The sequence below is a fragment of the Choloepus didactylus genome, chromosome 2, assembly GCF_015220235.1.
Source record: "Choloepus didactylus isolate mChoDid1 chromosome 2, mChoDid1.pri, whole genome shotgun sequence".
NCBI classification, from domain to species: domain Eukaryota; kingdom Metazoa; phylum Chordata; class Mammalia; order Pilosa; family Megalonychidae; genus Choloepus; species Choloepus didactylus.
Window position 1 is genome coordinate 56,850,768 of NC_051308.1, and position 24,646 is coordinate 56,875,413.

Consider the following 24,646-nt stretch of genomic DNA (forward strand, 5'->3'; position numbering starts at 1 on the left):
AGAAGAATCAAGGTACCTATGCACAAACTCACCATATTGAACAGAAAGTGAGGACCTGCTTCTTCATCCTTGATTCCCATTGACCATTTGATAGGTGAATTTTACCTGTCATGTTCCTTTTGCTCCAGATTGAGGTGAGATCAGATGGAATGAAAGTTCCATCTGGTCTTCAGGAAATCCCAAGTGTTAATTGATCTACATCAATTCTTAGGGGTAGGGTAACTTGGATTTAGTGACCCCCAAACTCAACTGTCTTTTCCCTTGGACCTGGTACAAATACACTGGCCAAGGGCCTGGTTCAAAGTCCCGTCACACTCTGCAGGAGTGATAACATAGCCCATGCTTTTCACCTGTTCTTCAGAGCGCAAAACTCCTAATGAGTGTCACAGGAGAGCAGGCACTTTTATACCACCATCCATCATCTTCAATATCAGTGGTTTTCAAACTTCCTACTTCTATTTTCTTTAAAGCAATTGAATCCTTTATTAAAACAATTATATGTAGGTCCAATACAGGAAATAGATTTTTTTTTTTTAATTGGGATTGGAGTGAGGGTCTGGAGCCCTGTTTGCTGGCTTTTCCTCTCACCTGTTGCAGTAACCAATAACAACACTGTTACATGTAGACAATGACAGAGATAAAAGTGAACTGGGATGGGTAGATGGGAAAAATCAGGGAAACCTTTGGGGGAGCAAGGAATAGTCATCCAGCTAGACTGTAGGACTTCTGGAATCTAAAGGGAAACCAGCCACCTGTAAGGGAAGCTCAAGTGAAGAGGGGTCAGAGAGCTAGAAAGTACCACCTTTTCCCGATGGGTGGACAGAAGGGTGAGGGGGTAGAGGACATGAGGCAGCCCCAGAATGCTTCTCAACTCCAACACAGGCTACAGGGAATCTATAACACATGCTGATGAACAAGCATACAGACATATTACCACCAATCCACCCCAAGCGTTGGCATCTTCCCTTTTTGTTGCACAGTGCCTGGTGCGTGAGCTGTATGTGTGGGGGCAAGACATGACTAGTGAAGCAGGTGCTGTGAAAGCTTCAGGCACTCTCCACTCAGCCAACCAACCCTTCCTCCCCTGGTCATCATCTCTCAAAATCTCTACATGGATGGGCACAGAGGAAATGGTTCTCCCATGGCCCCTGCTACACAGGTGAGAGGGGCTGATTGTAGGCAACTCTTTCTCATGGCTCCTGGTAGGAACCCCTACCAGGCTGGACCTTAGATTTGGTGTGAGTGCCAAGAGCCCCTCCCTGGAGCTCAGTGAATGGGCAGATGAAGACTCCATTTCCTCAGCAGGCATTCTGCTGTTTTCTGCTCCCTTTTCAGAAAGCAGGGGAGGAGAAGGGATGAGGGCCCCCCTATAAAGGGCTCTCCTAGAGATCTATCTACTGAAGGCTGGACAAATAACTGAATTCATTTGGAGATCTGGAATGGGTAAGGGTTTTTTTTTGTTTTTTGTTTTTTTATGCATGGCTTTCACTTCTAAGGCCTCCAAGTAAGAAAGAACAGTTGGAGAAAGAGCAGGTGTAGTCCTTCTCTCTTGTCTGATCTCCTAACCTTTGAGGATTTGGAGCATACTCTTATCTGTCAATTCCTCCACAACAGCCCAATGGCCTCTGTTTTCTGCCTAGTCTCCTTCTATTCTTGAACCATTGGGACATCTGGTCCTAACTCACTAGAGAGGGATGATTAAAAAGGACAGAAGCTAGTTAGAAGGGGGATGGCAAACCTAGAAGTTAAGAAATAAATAAAAGAGGGTTATAGAAGGAGTAGAACTAGAACCTTTTGTATACTTGCAAAGTAAGACTTATCTCATTCTTTCTTGTCTGGTTTTGGGCCCAAAGAAATAGTGGGTATCTATACTAACACTCCTCTTCTCCCCCACCCCCTATACCTCACACTGGAATACTTTATAGTTGGTTACAAAAAAGAAAAAAAAAAACCCTAAGTCTTCCACCTGCACAGTTCACAAACATGTGAATCACAGACAATGAAACTGCTGTTTCTTCTCCCCTTGTTCCAGGATTGGGGGTGTTGGGGGAGGGAGTTGGGGGAGGAAGGGACAGACAGAACACTCAACTATTGGAAGCCCACAGAGAACCCAAAATATTTGGTACAGAGAAACTTCTTCCCCACCCAATACTTTAATAGCACTATCAGCAAAGAGCTGGTTGCATTCTCTCTACTCTGTGTTCCATTTGGTGAAGGTGAAACGACCAGGAAAAGGAAGGCATACACATTAGCAGGGATCCAATAATCTACCAATAGGAATACCAGATCTTAGGTTGAGTGCTGACAGCATTCCAATTGATAGGCATGTTGAGCAAGGGGTTCCTAAAATTTTAGGCGAAAAATAAAATAAGGACTAGCTATAGGCAAAACAATGACACTAAAGGAAAGGAGAAGCAAAAACAGGGTTACTCTTCAGAAATTCCTAAAAAAAATTAACAAATGAAGAAAAAACAAGTTATTTTGCTCCTTTCATATATTTCTCCTGCCCAGATGTGAACTGTCTTAAGCCAAAGTTTGGTTTAAAGTTCCTGCAAAGTAAAACAATGTGGAGGCTTAGCCTGATACATTTGAACTGAATCACTTGCTTTTCTCCACATCCAGCTACAATTTGTTATGGCTATATCACCAGCTAATAATGGAGCAGTAGCCAAAATGACTACAATTCTTGGTCAAATTCAATATTGCCTTAATTATGGCAGAGATACTGATAAAAACCCCACTGACACAGTAGCTCCCTTCATACCTTTCTTCAAGTGCTTCAAAAATCCCTTTTTCAATGGACCATCCAAGTGATCCCAAGTTTGTCCCCTGGTGAAGAGATGCCCTGGGTATTCATTCAGCCAAACTTTATATCTAAGCTTAGAAGTTAGAGTTTAGAGTCTCTGAGGGAGGGCAAAGGTGTAAAGGAGCAGGAGAGGAGGGGAACAACAACAACTACAACAACATACACAAACACAGCCAAAGACACAAAAACAAAAACAAAACTCAGGAAAAGGAAGAAACAAGCGATGCCGAGGAACAATCAGAAAACAGGATTATTATCTTTAAAATAGTTAAGGTGTAATAGCTTTCCAAAATTACAAAAAAAAATAAAAGGGCACAAGGTCTGATTTTAGAGTGGGATTTTTGTCTTTTCTTCCTTTAAGTCAATAGATTAAAGGAAAAAAAACCCAAAGGAAAAGATAACTACGGTTGGTTAAAGTGTATGCCACGTGCTCTCTTGTGTCATTTTAACAAATCATGCATCATAATAGACTATCACTCACTGCCCACAGAAGGAGATGAAACAGCAGCAGGAACAGAAGTGGTGGGGGAAGAATTGACTGGTGCAACTGTTACATGGGATGCACTAGGAACAAGTTTTACATCAAGGTGTTGACTCAGGGTCTGTTTCCTTAGGACTCCCTTAAAAGAGGCTCCCGTCTGGAATGTGTTAATTACGCCGATCTGCAAAGAACCAGAGAGTGAGACAGCTTTGCTCCACAGTTAGAAAGGAGTGAAGAAAGAGGAAGGGAGGGATGTGTAGGGTTAGGGAAGGGGAATGGAAAGAGCTGGGAAAGGGGGACAGGAGATGGAGAACAAGAGAGAGATCCCCACACACACAAAGCAATGGTGAGGGGAAGGAAGCAAAACATTATTAGTTGCATATCACACTTCATTTAAGGAGCAATTTGCCATGGAGTCCACTCAGTCAGAATCCAGTCTTCTCTTCCTTTTTAGCCTATGGTGGACATACATTAGGTGTGTGGATGTCCAAGGGTGTCTAAAATTTAAAGAGAATACCCTTCCCATGCCCACAATTTCCAACAGACAGACAGAGGGTTAGCTTATTTTCGCTTTGACCTGAACTCTTAAAATGAAGGCATGCAATTTAAAATACTGAAGGTAAAGCATGTATTATTGAATTTTGAGACCCTAAATCAACTTAACTATGTTTGCAGATTTCCAGGAAAAGAACTCGTATTTAACAAAAAACAGAGGCAGAGTGTAGTAGCCCACACATAGGTGGCCCTGGTGAAAGGCTTCTGGACCATGACTTGCTGGGCTCATCCTCTTCTGAGTTTCTTCTCTGAGATACCCTTTCCCCTGAAAATGGCCTCACGAATCCAGTGGCCAGGCCCATTAGAGAATGTCACTAGCTGCATTAATGCTTTGGAGGTTCTCAAATGTCTGGTAGAAATGCTGACAATCCCTCAGCAGCTACACCGAAGAGGAGGAGGAAGAGTTGTTGGGTGGAGGTGGTGGTGGTAGTGAAGCAGTAGCTGGTCTAGCCCTGCACAAGTGGTCTCTGGATTTCATTTTCAGTGTTCTATGCTTTAGGCTGAGGCAATTAGTGCCATTCATTTTCTCACACTAGTCTTGATCTGGAGCCTCGATCAAACCCACCATCCTTCTTTATCCCTGACCTCAAAGTAACAAGGAAAAAAATCAAAGAGAATTTCTTTGTCCTTCATGGATCTGGTAGAACATCTTAGAAATACTTGCCAGCCTTATTACCAAGGGGAAATATACCAGGAATCTAGAAACTACTGATTCCATTCATCTTCCTTCATTTCCCCAGGAGAAAAGGGGTGGGAAAGCAGGCACCTTGAGAGTCAGAGTTCTTATTTATAAAGCTTCCTGAGAAGCCTTAAAATATTTAGGTTCAGTTTCTGTGTTCAGATCAAAGTTTGAGCTAAAATACTACCTCTTCATCACATTAGAATGAGCTTTTAGTCCCAGGAGACTGAAGAGCCAGCTTCTGCTGTAAATCCTGAGGAAAGCGTTATACATGGGGGGTTCTAGCTCCATGGAAGAAGGGACTGTAGACATAGGTACTTTTCCTCATTGCTTATTTGGATTACAAGGTCTCACCCTCCACAATGAAATTGCATCCCAGGTTTACCTTCGCAGGATTCTAGCTCTTAAGTTTCCCAAACTTCTGCTCCCTAGTGCTTTTAGCTCTCCAATAAACAAAGGGAAAGGGAGAGGGAAGGACCACGCAAAGGAGAAATCCCAACCAGGACTAGACTCTAGCTTGGCAATTATCCAAACCCAATGTTGCAATGAGAATGACAACAAGAACTGACATTAGATGTCAGGGAATTTTGTTAGAACCCTGCTGAGGATGAAAAGTTGATGCCAGGAAAGGGCTTCTGGTATTTGGATTGCAAATTGGCATAACTAGCCTCATCTGCTTATAGGGTCTGGTGCATGGGGGAATGGCACAGATTTGGTCATTGTGGCATCTTTAGCAGGTTGCCTTTGGTGCCTAAGCTGGGACTTTCATGCTGTTCTGGCCCAATGGCCTCATGCTCCAACAGGGAAACTACCTTTACCTAAAGCTATGTAGGCAGTTACAGCAAACAGAAGCATGCAGTCGAGGGAATGGAAATTGGTAGTGGAGGGGAAAGAAGACCCAGGAATCTCAGACCCCCAGGAGAGAAGACTGGCAAGGAGCGAGGAGGCACTGGAACGAGGAAATCCTGTCTAGGAAAAAAATCACATAGTAGAAGAGGAGGCAGGTGATCCTGAAGGGAAGAAAAGCATAGACAGGTTATTTTGAAAAAAGCAGACTTAAAGGCAAGCACTGGGTTCCTTAGGGACAGGAGCTAAAGGCACCAGGATCCATGGGCACTTGAAGCCCTTTCTCCTGATGGACTCAACAGCCTGGAGGATAGGGTGGGTTGGAGGTGGGAACTCTGGATGCCCCGAGGAAGTCTGTGCAGGTCCTGCTGGAATTTCTCTCTCTGGGAGGAGGAGCTAGAGAGAAGGGAAAGGAGCCCCAGTGCTTCTCTACCTAGCCCCTTTCCACTTTTCTATCTGCTGTCTTGCCCACAGGGAGACGAGTTCTACAGGGTATTTGCTTTAGAATGTTCTTTTCACTTATTTTCCCTATGCACTAAGGAGGTGGGGTTGACTGGGGAACTTCCTAAACTATCTGCAAGGTCAATTTTAGAGAGTGAAACTTATTTCTGGGATCTCCAGCCAATCAGTGGAGAGAAATTGGCTGGTTCTTTGGAAAGCATTCTTGTCATCTTGGGATTTAATTTCTTGAGATGAGGAATCAAGGTATACGGGGCAATAGCAGGGAAACTGATAGAGTTATCAATGTCTGGATCAGCCCATTTGTCCAAGAGAAGCTAGTTACAACTGCTGCATGGAGAGTGAGAAAACAAAAGAGTTACTGTAGGGCTATAGGCAGAGGACTTAAAGCAGCAGGAGTAGTTTCTATCCCATTTTAGAAATTGCAAGAAGGGAAATGTTTTAAGAAATGATAACTTCTTCCTTTTGGGAAAAGAAGCCTGGATCCTGTAAAAGATACTCAGGCATCAAGAGACTATTGTCATTCATACACACTTAACCATCAGATTCCCCACCATGGTCTGAAAGTTCGAATGGGGAAGAAAAGAGAGGGTGAATTTGTGGGTTTGCTTTTACAAAATTCTTCCAGATAATATCTGCATTACTATAATAGCAACTTGAGGATGTGCAGACACTTTAAGTATTGGCTGGGAGCACTGACACAGACATATTGTCTAGCTCCTTCTTTCTGAGTGGCAGGGAGAGACTCTGAACATTTCCCAGGCCAGGGTTAGGTCTGGTGTTCACAAGTGACCTGACATAGGAAGTTTGCTTACCCAATGTTGGTAGGGGAGTGGGCTTCAGAGTCAACCTCAAGCTACAGGACTATGCTAACAGTCAATTCCCATCCCTTGGTCCTCTGACTATTCTCTCGTAGGAGCCCACTCAGATACCTCTGCCCCTGTCTGTCTCTAAGCTAGGGAGCTAGGGCCGCCCCTTAGTACTGGGCCTTAGGAAGGGGAGAGGTGCTGCCACCAAGAACTGCTGCCCTCCCACCACCACCCAAGATTGGAGGCTTCTTCTCCCAGGAGGGGGACAGGTCATTATCAGGATACCTGAGTCTGGATTCGGTTCAGGCCGCGGAACCAGAGGATCTGGCCTCGGCGCAGCTCCATCTCTCCGTGGTCGATCTCATCCAGCCCCTCGGCCTCCTTGGTGATTTCCTCTTTGGCAGTGCCATGTCCAGCCTCCTTCAGGAACTTTAGGGATTTGGTAGGTATTGCAGAGATTACCTGAGAAAGGGGAGACACCAGAATCAGGGAGAGCACAGCTCTCAAGCTCTCAATCAACATACACAGGTCAGGCCCTTGATAGGCCACTCTTTGTCCTAGCACCTTTCCCAGTAGGGGATCAATGGGGAGAAGGTACTGATCCATTCAGGCAAACATTCAACAAGTGCCTACAAGGTGCCAGGCTCTATGGAAGGTCATCTGTATTTGTGGACATAAGGAAGTTTATAGTCTAGTAATCAACCGGCCATCTGCCTAGTTATATACTTCATTCTCCTCCTTCTGCCACAGTTTTTCCTTTCCATTTTGCTATCTATCTTTTAAGGGAACCAGAACTATAATTCTTGGTAAACAGTAGGAAGGGACAGAGACCAGGACCTGTGGAAAACAAGTCTGGGAAGAGGATAATCACATTGCATGTGTATGGGCAAGGGGTAGAGAACGGTTCTGGAAGAGAATGGCTCTCTTCCTAGATAGCACAAGCAAAGTAATTTCTATGTTATGAAATTACAGTGAAAGGACACTAAAAGTTTTCTTGGGTTGGGATAAGGAAGTGGCTGGGACAGGCCATGGAAGAAGGGACACATGTATATCAGAAGTAGATCGGGTTTGCAATTCAAAATAAATCACTCAGTGAGCTCAGTATCTGTCAATCAGTACTCCTTTTCAATCAAGGTGAGGATTAGACATGGCTCAGATGGGAAAGAAGGACTGTATGGGCAGTCCAATATAGAGGCAAGTGTTTTGAAATAAGAAGAGTGTCAAAGTTCTGGCTTTGGATGTTGGAAGGAGTTGCTGTGATACAGAAGGAAGGCTGTTACCTGGCATCAAGGCCACATGGCCACATGTGAGACTGCACCCAGACAGCACTTCCCTAGAGTAGATGATACAGCCAAGCTTCAGTCAAGTATAAAACTGCCTTCTGGACTCATTGTGAATAAATGTTAGCCAACAAAACAGGGTGGAGGGAATCAGGTTAGGAGTTGGGATAGGGATTAATCAGAAACAACTAGCAGGTATATGGGGGAAGGCTTGCAGCCCCCAAAAGGGCTCTTTCGGTCTAGTTAGAGCAAAGCCTGTTACCCAGGAGGGTATCAGTGGATGATCAGCTGAGACTTGGAATTTGCAAAGCAGAAATACAGCCTAGGCCAGAGCTGAGGAAAAAGAAGGCTTGCAGAGTGGTATTAGGGAAGGAATGAAACTCCAGGTGATATTATAATAATAAGAATATCTTACAAGGTACTAGACACTATTCTACATCTTCTCCATATAGTAACATTTACGATCAACAATGACCTTGTTATCCAATAATGAGGAAACTGAGGCGCAGAGTGGTTAAGTAACTTGCTCAAAGTGATTCAACTTGTACAAAGGAGAGCTGATATTCAAACCAAGGCAGTTGGCCCAGAGTCCGTGCTCTGAACCAGACACTATACTGCTTCTCTACAGAGCTCAGAAGTCTGGATTTATCTTCGGTGATAGTCAGGCATCCAACCCAGTTAAGGCCATTGTGAGAAAAAGAAAAGGCCAGAGAGCCCTAAATTACGTCAGATTTCAGCTTCATCAGAATAAAGACATATGCTTTGTAAACTATTCTATTTGTAAGCCTCCTTAATTTCTTAGCAAAATTCTACTGAAAAATTCTACCACTCATTTTAGAGAAGCTGAGAGATTGACCTGCCTCTAGGCATGGCTCAAGAAGAGAGCCAAAGCTTGTGAAGTGGCAGGCAATGATCATTCCACCTTGGGATCCTGGGATGGAAAGAACTTAAAACTTGCAGAAGTGGAGAGGAGGAGAGAACAGAGGTGAGGAGTTGGGAGTTGCTTGTTTCACCTCATCTAGAGGGGAGATGTGCAGCTGTGTGAAGGCATGGGGAGGGCATGTCAGTACTCACCTGGCCCCACAGCAGCTCTCCAATCCCGATGAAGAGACACCAAAACCACTGGGCCAGGGTGAGGTTTGTACAACTGAAGGGTTTACCTCCAAATTCCACAATGAGAATCTAAAACAGAGAAAGGGGCAGCCCACCATCAGGAAAGTGAGTAATAGGTAGGTAGCTCTCCAGTCAAGGCCTGCCAAAGCCATGTCAACTTCCTGCCCCAGGCTCCCTGGGGTACAAGAACTGATCTGCTTCTTGGGAGAGAAGGGGAGAGGAATAATCTGGAAGGGAAGAAGTGTTGACAGACATGGACAGCCTTTATCAAACACTGAGTGGGGAGACAGACACAGTTACTACAAACATTATTAACATAAGAGCTGGGGGAGATGGAGGAGCTAGAGGCTTCTTGGGACTAAAGCCAGTGGTTGACAAACAGAAGACACAGTGACAGAGAAGAGGAATTGAAGATAGGGCAAACAAGAGAGAGAGAAACCCTGGGGTGAGATAGGAGCTCTTTTGTGATAGGCTGAGCCTCTAATCTCTTATATCCACGGGCATTTTAGTGTAACCCTGGCCAGTGCAAGAAGGAAAGGACCCATTCCTTTTACTACTGGGGCTAAGGTGTCCTTCACCCCAGTGTCCAAGCCAGGCTTACTCTGTCAACTTCAGTGAGCCAGCCCATCATTTCACTTTCTCTGTGAATTGCACTGCATTTTCCACCATGATGCCTTTTAGAACCAAGGGGGAGAGGCAGGAAGTATGGAAAGGGGCTAGAAGAGAGTGACCCCCCTCTTGGTCACTGCTTAACTTCTGTGTTTTAGAAATGTAATGAAAGGCTTTTACAAGTCCTTTTATTTTTATTTTCTACCAACATTCTGACTTGCACTGGAACACTTGACACAAGTGGGCTCTAATTCTAGAACAAAGTGCAAATGGAAGCAAATCAGGAACCCCAAAGTGTTCAACCCACAGCTTCAGGCCCCATTACTCCCTCCCTCCTCTTCCTGGGTACTTAGGGAATCCTGGCTCCCAGCTTTTGGCCATTATCATCCCTGACTTCCTACCCCAATCCCAGCTAGAATCTCACCTGGCTGATGAACGTGCCCAAGACCACACTGCAGAAGATGATGTTGTGGAAGATGCCTGAAAAAACATTCCTCTCTCCATGGATCTTGCGAGCATTGATTTCATTGAAGAGCTGCATCAGCACAAAGGTGTTGAAAACAATGGTGTAGTGCTGGCTGGGTGGTGAGTGTAGAGGTGCCTTCCTCCCACTATCAATGTCAAAGAATTTCTCACCTAGTGGGCAGAAGGGAAGCATTGGAGGGTAAACATGTTTTCAACTAGGGCTCAGGTTGAGCCAGAACATGGTATGGCCCTATTGTTGCTGGTGTCCATTCTAGTTGGTCAGTCTCTGAGCTATACTGGCTATCAAATATTTAAAATTTTCCCTTTGTTCTCAACCTATCTGACTCCCTCTCAGTTTGGCCCATTGATATTTACCTCTTGCAGTGTAGCTTGGTGGTAAGATTATGTGCACTAGAGTCAGGCAGACATAGGTTTAAATCTTAGTGCCAGTATTTCCTCACTATGTGACCTGAGAGTCAGTCTTCTCATCTGTAAATAAGGTATACTAAAGCCATGGTTGTGAGATTCTTTGAAGTACATGAAATAGCTTAATGTACCATCTGGAACAGAGGAAATGCTCAGTAATTGAAGCTACTATTATCTCTGGTCTTGTGCTCTCCTTGTTCCCATGATGCCTCTATTCCTTGGGCTACCTTCTTCTGTCCCACCTCCGTATAGCACCCTGACCCTGACACCACTCCTGCCTGTGGCTCACCGGCAAAGACAAGGACAAAGATGACAGTGAGCTGATAGACTCCATGGCCCAAGATGTTCTTCATCATAGTACGTGAGATCAGAGGCTTATTTCGGCCGTAAGGACGACGCTGCAACAGAGAATCTGTAGGGGGCTCGGTGGCCAGGGCCAATGAGGCAAAAGTGTCCATGATTAGATTAACCCACAACATCTGCACGGCTTTCAACGGAGAATCCTGGAGGAAAGGAGAACCTGTCCTTTTAGCTTTCCTCAGAAAATACCCCACCTCACTTATCAGCCCCACCTTTACCCTTGAGATGTCCCAGCTCCTGCTATCCACCTAGACTTTGGATCTGGCCCTTTCACACAGTAGAAGATAACCTTGAGAAAGTTACTGGACCTCTTTGAGCCTCGGTTCCTCACCTGTAAATGGGGATAATAATACCTACCTTGCAAGGTTGCTTTTGAAGAATAGAGAATAAGTGCTCATCATGGTGGCTGATACACAAGAGCTAAATAAATGGTAGCTAAATTATCATCTCATACAAGCAGATGGAGACAGTGGTCCTAGCAGAGCTAACTCCTTCTGCAACACAGGTGAGAAAACCTTGGCCTTGCTTCTCAGCAGACATGATGTCCCCCAAACACCCTGTTCCTGAGCCTCTGCCTCATCCCTCCCCTCTCAGCCCACCCCTCATCCCCTTCACCTGAGTGATACAGGCCCCAGTGAAGGCCACGATCACAGCCACCACATTGACAGTAAGCTGGAACTGCAGGAACTTGGAGATGCTGTCATAAACGTTTCGTCCCCACATCACTGCCTTTACAATGCTGGTGAAGTTGTCATCTGTTAGGATGATGTCTGATGCTTCCTTGGCTACATCTGTGCCAGCAATACCCTGAGGGAAGAAGGGGAAGAAAACCAGTGAGGAACTGGATAAGCAGGACTGATCTGCAGTTCTGAGCCCAGACTCCATTTCCTGACCTCCAAGAAGCTCCCAAACCAGGCATAAACACTAGAGGGCCCCCTAGTCACACAAATCCTCTTAAGACAAACCCACCATATTTTAAATTCTCTTCTCTCTCAAGAAAAATGAGGAGAAAATGAGTCACTGTCATGCTACAGAAAAGAAGACGGGGGTGGGGTGGGGGGTGGGGGTGGTGGTGGTGGTGCCTGGCAACACCACCTTACACCTGAACCTAGTCATCTTTGATATCCTTCCTTCCTCCCCTCCTACTCCTGCCACCTTGGAAACCAATTAAATCCTGTCTATTCAGTCTCCAAATTCTTAAATTTCTTTTATCACTGCCAGTATCTCATTTAAGTATTTGTCTCTTCCACACCTTTAAGTCAGTTTTGTTCCAGGAAGAGGAGCCTGGCAGCACAGTTCTGATGTCTTATCCTTGTTCAAAATCCTGTCACTGGGGAACCACTAAAGGTTTCCAAATAGATATTATCAGTGGTTGAAAGACTTTAGAAACAGTAAATGTTCCAGTCCAGCAGTCAATGCCCTCAACAAGTGAAGCCTGATTGATTTTACAATCTGCTCTTTTATAACCCTTTCTACTCAAACCTCCTCGTTTGTTTACAATCCCCTGAATCTCTCATTCACTTTAGGAATCTAGACTTCTACTCACACCATTTCCTCCAGCCTGGAACATGCTCTTTCCTCATCTATTTAAATCCCACTGATCTTTGAGGTCCCATCCCATTAAGCAATACTTGCTCTGCAAAACCACCTCTAACATCCCCAGCTCGTATCTCTGTTCTACATCTTGAGACTCCTGCAGAGGAGCTTATTTTTTAATTTGGCTTGAACAAGTAGATTATTTTATTCTCATTCCCTGGTAGTATTATTTTCCTATCCAGATTACAATAAACAAATTATCAGTTAGACTATACAATTTAGATTCCCTACCAAAAACTTCCCTAGTCCATCCACACAATGCCATACCATGCCCTGTAAAAAGAAACAAGGAATCTCTCTATATACTACTATGGAATAATCTCCAGGTTATGTTGTCAAGTGAAAAAACAAGGTGGAAAACGAGTGTATAGTATGGTATCATTTATCTAAGGGAGTGGGATATAAATACATTGCACACGGAAAATATATATTACACCAGAAGGAAGCTGAAGGACAGACTAAAAACTAAAGAAAAAGTCACTGGTGGGATTAAAAGGGAGACAACAGGGTGAAGGCAATGGGGACAGAAGCTAGATTTCTATGAATAGACCTTGTTTTATATATTTGACTTTAGAATCATGTAACTATTTTATACAAATATAAAATGTAAATAAATTTAAAAAGCAGTCCCTCAAATTGAAAGCAACATGATACAAATGAACTGGTATATCCAGTTGGTGACATAACCACACAAAGAAAAAATGTTTCAAATGACTTTAAGACACAGTAATTCAATGGTACATCCCTGATAGGATAGACACACAGAATAAAAAAACAACAAGAAAAATCTATAACTATTTTTAGAAGAATAACTGTATTAGTATTATTAATAATGTCAACATTGTTATTTTGAAACTAATACATATATTTTTGGATAAAGAAAATAGGTAGTTATGTTAATGCCATTGAGAGCCAAAATTTTTGGTATAAGAGATATGAAATCAGGAAAATTAAATAAAAATTCTATAATTCTAAATTTGAATCATAAAAATCAATATAGGTTCACAATGTATTTCATCTTTAAAGCAAACAGAAAAAAGACAAATTTCCTAGTTTTGCTTAAAAATGATGATCTACTTAGTAGAGGAAGGAACACCATAGCACTCAGACTGTAAATACCATTTCTCACTAAAATGAAGCAGCACTCTTGAGAAATGGGTGATTCCAGATCTAGGACAAGAAATATACGTGATGACTCTGGGACATCTGGGGTTGTGTCAAAAGGACTCAGAAAATCTTAAAGAGGCCTCTACTAGCTAAAGATAGAGTTTGAGCATCAAAACAATAAAAGAAATCATTTGAAACTCATCAAGTTTACTTAAAACCATGAGTTCATAATGTTACTTACATTCAAGTTCGTAAATAAGGAATTAGAACATCATCATTTTGCAACCCCTAATGAAATAGGGGATCTAGAATCTGAACACTTTTAGAACTACAGTTTATAGGAAATATAAGGGACAAAAGAATACATTAAAGGACACTGCAGGGACACAATCAGCAAAATCCATACTGTAGGAAACTATAAGACAAACAACCCAGTTCCTTCAAAATTCAATTGCAAGGGGAAAAAAGATGGCAGGGACTGTGCAGAAAAGAGTTAACATAGCAGGCCTGAGACTGCTTTTCTTAGAAAGGTCTGCTTGCAAGGTGGGCCCTTGGGTGGCATCTAAAAATTTGCCTCTTAGAATGCTCCCAGACAGCAGTTGACTGATAAGGATGGCTTGCTGTGCCTAGACTGTTTTTGCAAACAATATGGTTTCTGCTGAACACCTGCTTTCCTTCTGGGAGTGTGGAATTTTGCCATGTACTCAGCAGAGGGTGCCTCTGCGACCAGCCCAGTAAAACCCTTGGGTACTGAGTCTCTAGCAGGTTTGCCTGGGCAGAAATGTCACATACATGCTGCTTTTCTTTTGGCTGGGGAAAGAGTGCGTTCTGTGTGAGCTCTCACAGAGAAAGAGAGCAAGAAGGAAGCCTCACCCGGATTCCTCCAGACTCGGCTTGTCATTTCCCTTTATGATCCAGTTGTATACGATTACTATGCCACTGTAATAAATCTCACTTCTGAATACAACTGTATGCTGAGTCCCATGAGTCCTAGCAGATCTCTGAACATAGGGGTGATCTTGGAGATCCCTGACACAGGAGTGACCATGGTGGGATTGGCTAGAACAATCCCAACTCACTGAGATACGGCACCAGTGTTTTTTGGGAAAAAGAGGTGCCTGGGCAGCTATGGAATTACCAATGGTGGTAAGAGGTAAAAGTTACCTATAGAATTTGAAAATCATAGATCCAGCGCCCTAGCTTCTTTGTCATTTTAGCTAAAGAATGGAAAAGAAAAGCAGCCCAGGTGACCCCTTTGGTTTTTGTTTTCTCCTCTGGATGGGAGGGGAAAGGACCTAAATATTATCAAAGGTGAGCTTTAGGTGAGCCAAAAATATTAAAAGGTTTGGGCTGCTCTACAGCTGGAACATGGCTTTAGATAAACCAGAGGGAAAAAGGGGGAGAGAAAAAAACCACTCCAGCCTTTTCTTCAGCCCACCTACTGTTTCAGCTACCGCTACTGCTCCCCCTGGTAACACTGTAAATGCTGAATTTACTGCTAGAGGAGCAAACTTGCAATGATGGGGGAAAACTTGCAATGATTGGAGAAAAAGGGAATTTTTTAAAAAACATCTTTTTCTTTTATGGCTACTACATCTAGATATATGATACAATTATTGTTTCATAAATGCTGGAGGAATCATCCCTGCTGGGAGTGCTGCAAAAAATTAATGGGACACAATTCCCCTGCTTTAATGCTGTTTGTAGGCGGGTTGCAATTTAAACTCTTTAAGTATTAGAAACAAAACTAGACCCATAACTGATGATTTGTACTATGATTATTGGAGCCCCCGGGGGGAAAAAGGAGAAAAAAGAGAGGCACTCTCCAGATGGAGATACATTTTGGAGTTTGAAAAAGCAGTTTAGTTTGTTAATGAACTCTTGTGAAATCAGAGGCTAGACCCTGAGAGGCTGATGATCTCCCAGTCTGATATGCATATTCCTGAGTGGGTCAATTTAGACTCTAAGACTGGCCAGGTAAAAGGGGCTTAGGAAAGCTCTGTTTGTCAACTGGACTTGGAAATGGCTGTCTGGGCCTGCAGCCTTGTGGCTTTGCTGCTGCTGAAGAGAAGCTGTTGGCTCTTTTGGAATCCTGAATTCACAGATCCTAATTACCTACATATGACTCTAAGTTGAAACCTGATCCTCTTTGATAGACTATCCAATTTCGTTTCCCCATCAAACAGTTCTCTAACACTTCCACACAATGCCGAACCATGCGCGGTGAGAACTGGAAGCAGACAGGCTCAAGGAACAGAGCTCAGGCTCAGGGATCGTTGTGGATTTAGGATACCCTTCTGTGGGTCCCTAAAATTTGAAAACATGGATGCTGGCTGGACCATTGGGGCCACAAGCAAATGCCCACAGGAAAGGGCTTGTTCTCTGATGGGAACATCTGAGCTCGAGCTGCTGATCTGGTCTATATTTCTGATGCAGAGGCTAATTGCATTCCTAACTTACGATCCCTGTGGAAAGCTGGGGGAGGTCACATCACAGGGAGTGTAAGCCTCTGCCCACTCCTGGCAAATGGGACTCTCCATCCCCTCTGGGGGATGTCTCACTGTTGCTGATTGTTGTGTTCAGCTTTTTGGATTAGCTGCAGTTTGTGAACAATGGACTGATAGCCTGACTATGTCCCTTGCCTCTCACCTCAAACACACATCTTCTTAATGCAATGTCATTAAGTGCAGCTGTCCTCAGAAAGGGCTTAATCTTTTCTAGGCTGTTCACTGGATAAACGATTAGGATGAAAGGAGTAGGGGTTCATGTAAGGCCATCATGAAAAATTTAAAACGTCAGGATTTTGTCTTGGCCAATTCCTGAGCATGCTGCGTCTTTCTGGTTAAGTTATACAAAAATGTACTTCTGGGAAAATGCTTTTGTTCCTCTTGCACCTAATTCTTCTGAATTGAATGAGAATAAAAAATGATTGGGAAAAAGTGAAAAGTTATTATTACTGAATGGTATATACCGATTCTATAACAATGGAGGAAAAAACCAGCCAAGTACCCCCCAACCCTCCCAAATCTGCAGAGTGGGAGAAGGCACTAATGATCTTTGTTTTTCAGAACTCTTCCTGAAAGCTTTTCCTCCTCCTAAAGAAAATCACCAGGTATTGTCTTCCAAACTGCTGTGAATGCCTTGAATTCAAACTGACTCTTGAGCCTATGCAATAGCAGGAGACCAGCTCTTGTGCTTCCTGTAGAACACCTCCAGATGTAACTGCCTGCTGTCACAGCCAAGCAGACAGTTTGGAACTGACTGTCTTGAGGCAGTCCCTCTAAAACCAAGGACTGAAGTGAATTATTTGGACTGAACTGGGAACCCTGGCATGGAGGTCTTGCTGTGTGAGGCCACTTTGGGGCCCTGTTAACTTGAACTGCCTGGCTAACCTATGTCCTGCTTGGCCTGTCCCAAAAATTGTACATTCTGTTCCCAAGAGTACCATGTGAGCTCTCTGGGACTGTTTCTGTATTTGGGCCTGACTCTCCAAGACACTGCTTCACTAGGCCTGCCTATAATTGTGCCTAAGAGCCTCCTCCTGAATGCCTCTTTGTTGCTCAGATGTGGCCCTCTCTCTCTAGCTAAGCCAACTTGGCAGGTGAAATCATTGCCCACCTCCCCCAGCCACCAACGTGGGATCTGATACCCAGGGAGTAAATCTCCCTGGCAATATGTAATATGACTCCTGGGGAGGACTCTAGACCCAGCATTGTGGGATGGAAAACATCTTCTTGACCAAAGGTGTATGTAAAAGGAAATGAAATATGTTTCAGTGGCAGACAGATTCCAAAAGGAGCTGAGAGGTCACTCTGGTGGGCACTCTTATGCACAATATAGGCAACCCTTTTTAGGTTCTAATGAATTGGAATAGCTAGCAGTAAACACCTGAAACTATCAAACTACAACCCAGAACCCATGAATCTTGAAGACAATTGTATAAAAATGTAGCTTATGAGGGGTGACAATGTGAATGGGGAAGCCATATGGACCACACTCCCCTTTGTCCAGTGTATGGATGAATAAGTAGAAAAATGGGGGCAAAAAAACAACAACAAAAGGCACCCAGTGTTCTTTTTTACTTTGATTGTTCTTTTTCACTCTAATTTTTATTCTTACTATTTTTATGTGTGTGGTAATGAAAATATTCAAAAATTAATTTTGGTGATGAATGCACAACTATATAATGGTACTGTGAACAACTGAATGTACGCTTTGTATGACTGCATGGCATGTGAATATATCTCAATAAAAATGAATTTAAAAAAATAAAAAAATAAAGACTCTACCTCAGCCCTGGAAGGCATTCAAGTCAGCTTTACCTAACTGGATAGAGTTGTGCTGTGCCTGAATTGATGCCTCAGGCAAACAAAAAATAATAATACACACTAGAACTCAAGGAAGAAGCCATCTGTCTTCCCAAGATAGGCCTTTTTGGCTAATGGGACTTATTTTAACTTGCCAAATCTAGGACCTTTAAAGTGCATACCCAAGATCAATCCTGCAGGCTGTTCTAATGATGACAATAATTGTGCTGTAAAGATGTCTTAACCAAGGGGGTAGATTGTGTAGAAAAGAGTTAACATAGCAGGCCTGAGATAGCTATCCTTAGAGATGCCTGCTTGCAAGGTGGGTTCTCAACTGGCACCTGAAAGCTTGCCTCTTAGAATGCTCCCAGACAGCAGCTGATTGATAAGGGTGGTTCACTGTGCTTAGCTTGTTTTTGCAAACAATATGGTTTCTGCTGAACACCTGCCTCCCTTCTGGGAGTCTGGAATTTTGCCACATGCTAGGCAGAGGGTGCCTATGTGACCAGCCCAACAAAACCTGTGGGTGCTGAGTCTCTAGTGGGTTTGCTTGGGCAGAAATATTACATGTTGCTGCTTCCACATACCCCCTCCCCTTTTTTTTCTTTGCTGGGGGAACAGTGTATTCTGTGTGAGCTCTCATGAGAGGAAGAGAGCATAAGGAAGCCTTCCATGGATCCCTCCAGACTCTGTTAATGTCTTTTCCCCTTATGATCTAGGTGTGAATCCTTACTGTATCACTGTAGTAAATCTCACTTCTGAATACAACTGTATGCTGAGTCCCATGAGTCTTTCTTGTCAATCTCTGAATGTGAGGGTGTCTTGGAACCCCCAATACAAGGATTATATAAGATCAATTGTTCTCAAATTTTAGGGTATTTCACAATCACTGGGAGAGCTTGTTGAAACACTCAGTAAATTTGGAGTGGTTCCTGAGAATACACATTTCTGCAGGTTCCCAGTTACTGCTGGTACCATTGGAATGGGAAATACACTTTGAGACCACTGCTGTAGATAGAGTCTTAAGAGATAAATCAAATAATTGCAATGTATGGACCTTATTTGGATTCTGATTTGGATAAATAAACTGTAAAAGCAACATTTATCAGGCGACAAGGAAATATGAACATTGGATATTTGAAAACATTAAGGAATCATCAATTTTGCTATGAGAAAGTGGTATTATGATTCTTTTAGATATATCTTGATGTATACAAGTCCTAACCCCTAGTCCTGTGGGTGTGAACCCATTTGTAAATAGATCTTTGAATATGTTATCAGCTACGGTGAGTCGGGGTGTGGATGTGAACCTATTGGTAAATATGACCTTCAAAGATGTCATTCGTTAAGGTGTACCCAAACTGAACGAGGGTGGGCCTTAATCCAATATGGCTGAAGCCTTATAAGCAAAGGAAATCGGACACAGAAGGAGAAGCCAACAGAGGAGATAGAAAGCAAAAGAGCACTGGGTGATGGAGGATTGTCGGGAAGTCATCACCAGAAATGCTGCAGACTTTGGAAAAAGCACAACCTGCTGACACCTTGATTCTGGACTTCTGGCCTCCAAAGCTGTGAGGCAATAAATTCCTGTTGTTTAAGCCACCCATTGTGCGGTATTTGTCATAGTAGCCTTGGCAAACTAAGATACATACTTATCTTTTAGAGACACATATGGAAATATTTATAGATGAAATGACATGATATTTTGGATTTGCTTCAAAATATTCAGCTGGGGGTGGGGTGGGGTGGGGATAGGGTCAAATGAAAGAGGACTTGCCATGGGCTGATAAGTTTTGAACTTGGGTGACACATGCATTGGTCTTCAATATACTATTCTTTCTACTTTTGTACAATGCTTAAATTTCCTATAATAAAAACTTTTTTAAAAAAGAGCATTCCCTAAGGACAGATTACGTCTTAAATCTCCTCTGCTACTGAAAAAAATCACCAATAGCTTAACATGTATAGGAGGCTTACAGTCATAAGCTACTTGAGTGTAAGGATGTATTATGCAACCTGGTGGGGGCTTCTAAACCTCCCTGAACATCAGAAGCAACTGGTGTACCTGTAAGAAAAAAAAGAAAAAGAAAAAGAAAAGAAAAGATTTCTGGGACCCATCCAAGATCCTACTGAATGAAGATATCCATATATAGAGCCTTAGAATACATGATTTTAAATGAGCTCTCCAAGTTTTCTGATGCTCCCGATCTCATAAGCGAGAAGCAGAGAACTGAACCGTGCTGGCCACGTAGTACACATTCCATATGGAACATGAATTTGCTTATACTTTGCCTAAGTTGCCAATTTCACCATATTCTTGGCCAAGCTGAAGTGGGCCTTGCTTTCCTGGGTAACGATACTTCATGATTTCCCTGCCTATGTCATCTATTTTTCATATTTGATGTACCCCCCATTACACAAATTATTAGTGGCAAGGTAGGTAGGAGAGATGGCACTAGAGGAGAGCAAAAGTAGAATGGGAAGGTGCAGGAAGCAGCAGGGTCCCAGAAGCCTGTCCTGGATTCCTGAGGGAGAAGGCAGCTTGCATCAGACAGTCACTGCTCTAAGCAGCTCACCATTGCAAAACCGACGTCTGCTTTCTTTAGAGCTGGTCCATCATTTGTGCCATCACCAGTGACGGCCACCACCTGCCGATGTTCCCCCACAGTGCTGTCAATGATGCCTGGGAGACACAGATATACACACCACAGTGAGCCCACATGTGCCATCTGAGGCCATTCGGCAAGCACTTTGTTGCCCACCAAAAGTGCCTTTTCACCACCACCACCCCGCCGCTTCTTGTTCTTGCCATGTACTGACCCCACCCCCCACCCCAACTCTTCTACTTTCTTCTTTCCTTCCATTTTTCTTCTGATGGAGGTTCTACATGAATCAGTCAAGGACAGTAAATTATTTTACAGGTAGCACTCTGGTCTAAGAAAGTCTGTCCTTGTCAGAAATCCTGTCTGGTGCCATAAGGCAGCTATCATGTAGTGGAAAAGCACTGCATGCATCTGAAGGCAGAGACCTGGGGTTCTAACTGTACCCCTTCCACTTACTGGCTAGACAATTTGGGTGAGTTACTTATCCTCTCGGCCTCAAGTTTCTTTCTTTATAAAACGGTAATAGCTTTACCTGCCCTGCCTAGTTCACAGTACTATTGGCAAACAAAATATGATAATGTTTTAAAAAGCAACAACTTTATTATATGTCGTATACTCACCAGGGCCTCAGATGTATGCTAAACTGTAGGTTCTCTCCATTAGCCTGGGTGCTCTCCTAGGACCTCCCTATTCAGGACAGGGGAGTTGCTTTAGCTGGCTGATGGCCCTTATCTGTCCTCGCCCCAGCCTGCCTTGTCTATCCCAGGCAGCTGCTCAGGAGCCAACCTCACCTTTCACCAGTGTGTGCTTGTCAGTGGGGGAAGATCGCGCCAGGACTCGAAGCTTAGGCCAGATCTTGTCCAGCTTTTCTTGCTCTACCTGCCAACACCAGACCACACTGGGATCAGTCCAGCTCAGAATAGGCCATCCAGGAAAATTTTACTTTTCCACATGCTCCAAGCTTCTGGAAGATCTGTACTCCACAGCCTGTGGGGAAGTGTTTCCCTGGCCTCCAATGCATATGAAATGCAACCTCAGTCTCCAAGTGTAGGATTCATTGACGGTGACCATTCAGGCCCTGTTTGTCTTCTTTTTCCTTCCAATTCCCTACCTGGGAGCCAATCCCCTATTTCTTAGACAACAGTTCAGGGCTGGTTCAGGTGGCAAAAGGAGAGCTCTTGATTTCTATGTAAGCCGTGAAGATTTACTCTGTTCCACACCCAGACCACGATCTCTTACAAACCTGTGCCATTGTCAGTCACAAGTGCAGTGACATAAGGAGAGTGTGAGGTAGAGGGAAATAAGAACAAAATCATGGAAAGACTGAAAAAATGGAAAAGACACGAAAAGTTGGTGACACTGTCTCAAAGTATAGTTTTTGAATGAAGATAATGAGAAGAGAGACTATGCCCCAACTTTACCATCTGAGCAGCTTTGGTAGAAAGGGAAGTTTCACTATGAATAGACTTTAGTTTTAAAACCACCCATCTCCTTCCACATGCCTCCGATGCCTTCCACCTGAACCTACCTTTCCCTTGTCAGATGAGGCCCTGCTCACCCGCCCCCAGGACACACCTCGCCCTTCTCGTTGCGGATGAGCCGGTTGAATTCTTTGCCTTCTAAGCACAGGAAGTCATCTCCAGGGGTCAAGATGCCACACTTGGTGGCAATGGCCCGGGCTGTATTGATGTTGTCACCTGTCACCATTCTGACAGTAATTCCAGCTCTTTTGCATTTGGCAATAGCGTCTGGTACCTGTGGATAGGGAAGAAAAAGAAAAGGAGGAGGTTGGAGTGATGACACCTGGTGTGCCTGTCCAGCTGCCCCTTCATTGTGCACAGAAGAGGCACTGCAGAGGAAGCGTCATGGGGAATGGAGTAAGTCTGGTAATTTTCCTACTACTTGGTGCCACTTCACTTCTGTCCATCCCACATACTCACATTTGAATTTGCCTCACCATGAGATGAAGAGGAAATTGGCTTTGGGATCCAGGTATGGAAGCTTACTTTCCCACTTACAATCTAGACTCCTTTTGAGATTTAGCCCTTGCCTTCCTTTCTAGCACAAGCTTTAGCTGCTCCCCACCCACCTAGCCCACGCTCCAACTATTTGTAGTCTCCCAAATGCAAGACACCCTCCCATGCCTCTGGGGCCTTGACAATTCAAAATCTATTGTCTGAACTTCCCAGAAGCAGAGACTTTTTCAATCCTCTAGTGTCTAGAAAAATGGTTCACAGGGGGTGCTCAAAAAGAATTGATCGAAAGGTGGCTAGAGACAAAGTTGATGTGCCGATTTATCTCACCTGCTGACTATTCCAAGGTAGCAAATAATAAGCCCAATAAAAGCTATGCTTCTCACCACTCAGACAGCATTAACCCTTGGAATGCCACCTTCTATTAGTTCAGCACTCCACAGCAGTTCTGTGAAGCAGGGAGCACAGAAACATCTATCCCTGTATGGGAGAAGCAGTTAGGTAACTTGCCTGGGGTCACAACTAGAAATAGAATTAGTACCTCATTCCCATGATTCTTGGTGGCTCTCCATTAGGCCACACTGGGCCTGAGCCTGGGCTAGGGGCTGTCAGGAGACTGCCCTTCATGCTTTCTTGCCCTTTCCCCAAGCCAAACCCTCACCTCTGGGCGCACGGGGTCCTCAATGCCCACCACCGCGATGCAGGTCAGTTCAGTGAGGATGTCGCCCTCATTGTCCCACACGGGCTCTGCATCATTGAATTCCCGGTAAGCCATGCAAATTGTCCGGAGTCCCTCACAGGCCATGGGCTCAATAACGGTGCGCACCATTTCATCTCGGTCCTTACTCCTGAATGGCACTGCTTCCCCTTTCTTGTCCAGGATTCGATTACACCTGGGGAGGTAGACAGTCAGAATGTGGCACCCCCTCCCACTCAGGATGGTTCCACAACCCTTGATAGGCACTTTGGCCACTCTCCATTATTCCTAAAGACACCGTTCCATGGCCAGGTCTCTCCCTTCTCCATCTGTCCCTCTGTTCCCTCTGTCCATGGTGGGGAGGCCTGGAGATGGAGAGTGTGCTTCTGCCATGTCAACTGTTCCTATCTATATGTAAATCCAGTGCCAAGGGTCATTTGTGGATCATCTGCTCTTTCGAACTTCTGGAAGGTAGAGAGCCTTTTTCAATATCCGGTGTCTAGAATAGTGCTCAGTACACAGGATGAACTCAATGGGGATGCGTTGATTGAAAGAAGGTGGCTAAAGCCAAATTGGGGCACCAGCTAATTCAGCCCAACCGGCCAGATAGGTAAGTAGGGTCAGCTTTTAATGACCCATGGGTAGTCTAGCTATTTAGATTAAGTTACGCAATTTCCCTGTAATGAGAATTGAGAATGGGAAGGTGAAGGGAACACAAAACTAACATTTCTAGTACTTACCATGTACATGGAACCATTTAATCGTCACAGTAACCCTGTGAGGCAGGTGGGGTTATTAATCTCAGATTAGGAAATGGAGGCTTGGATTGCCTGGGTCTAAAATCCCGATTGTGCCCCTATGAGCTATACAACCTTGAGCCAGTTATTTAACCTCCCTGTACCTCTGTTTTCTCATCTGTAAAGCAGCCACAACAATAGTGACCTACCTCCCTGAGGATGAAATAAAATGAGCCATGTAAAGCACTTAAAAACAATGCTTGGCCTCAGTAAATGCTCAAATATTGGTTGTTGTGTCACCACTTTGCAGGGAAGTCTCACTCATCACTCAGATGGGTTCAATGGGAGATGTGCCACCCAGACCTTCCTGAGGGGAGGGTCTTGAAGGGAAGAAGAGGAGGGAGGAAGCTGCTCACTTGCGCAACATTATCTCAGAGGCGCCCTTGCTGTACATGCGGAAGCCGCCATCGGGCTTCCTGATGACCGTGCTCATTGACTTGCGCACCGAGTTGAAGGTGTACACCTTGTAGATCTTCTCCTCAGGCACCTCCATGCGCACCGCCTGGTAATCCTGCTTCAGGTCCGTGACGAAGCCCAGCAGGGCACACTCCGTCTTGTTGCCTACCTGCCGAGGCAGGCCCCCCTCCTTCTCCGGAGGCTGAGAGAAAAATACACACGCAACTATCGAGCAAGATGCCTTCACCGGGGAGAGAGCTAGGAAGGAAAGGGCTCCCTTAC

At 44.2% G+C, this 24,646-nt stretch overlaps 1 protein-coding gene across 9 annotated transcripts in view; it reads right to left on the bottom strand.

Moving 5' to 3' along the window:
- Window positions 1-24,646, bottom strand: part of ATP2B4 (ATPase plasma membrane Ca2+ transporting 4) — a 92,525-nt gene that overhangs the window by 2,682 nt on the left and 65,197 nt on the right. For 7 of the 9 annotated variants that reach the window (XM_037824996.1, XM_037824997.1, XM_037824998.1 and 4 more), the window contains 10 exons: window positions 24,325-24,566; window positions 23,136-23,367; window positions 22,077-22,256; window positions 21,293-21,380; window positions 20,475-20,581; window positions 11,504-11,695; window positions 10,818-11,031; window positions 10,062-10,273; window positions 8,990-9,097; window positions 6,921-7,097 (listed from right to left, as the gene is read on the bottom strand). In XM_037824996.1, the coding sequence (XP_037680924.1) occupies window positions 6,921-7,097; window positions 8,990-9,097; window positions 10,062-10,273; window positions 10,818-11,031; window positions 11,504-11,695; window positions 20,475-20,581; window positions 21,293-21,380; window positions 22,077-22,256; window positions 23,136-23,367; window positions 24,325-24,566 (1,752 nt within the window). Of the gene's footprint in view, window positions 1-3,287; window positions 3,469-6,920; window positions 7,098-8,989; window positions 9,098-10,061; window positions 10,274-10,817; window positions 11,032-11,503; window positions 11,696-20,474; window positions 20,582-21,292; window positions 21,381-22,076; window positions 22,257-23,135; window positions 23,368-24,324; window positions 24,567-24,646 lie in introns of all 9 variants that reach the window. The other 2 variants (XM_037825004.1, XM_037825003.1) reach the window with 2 other exon arrangements.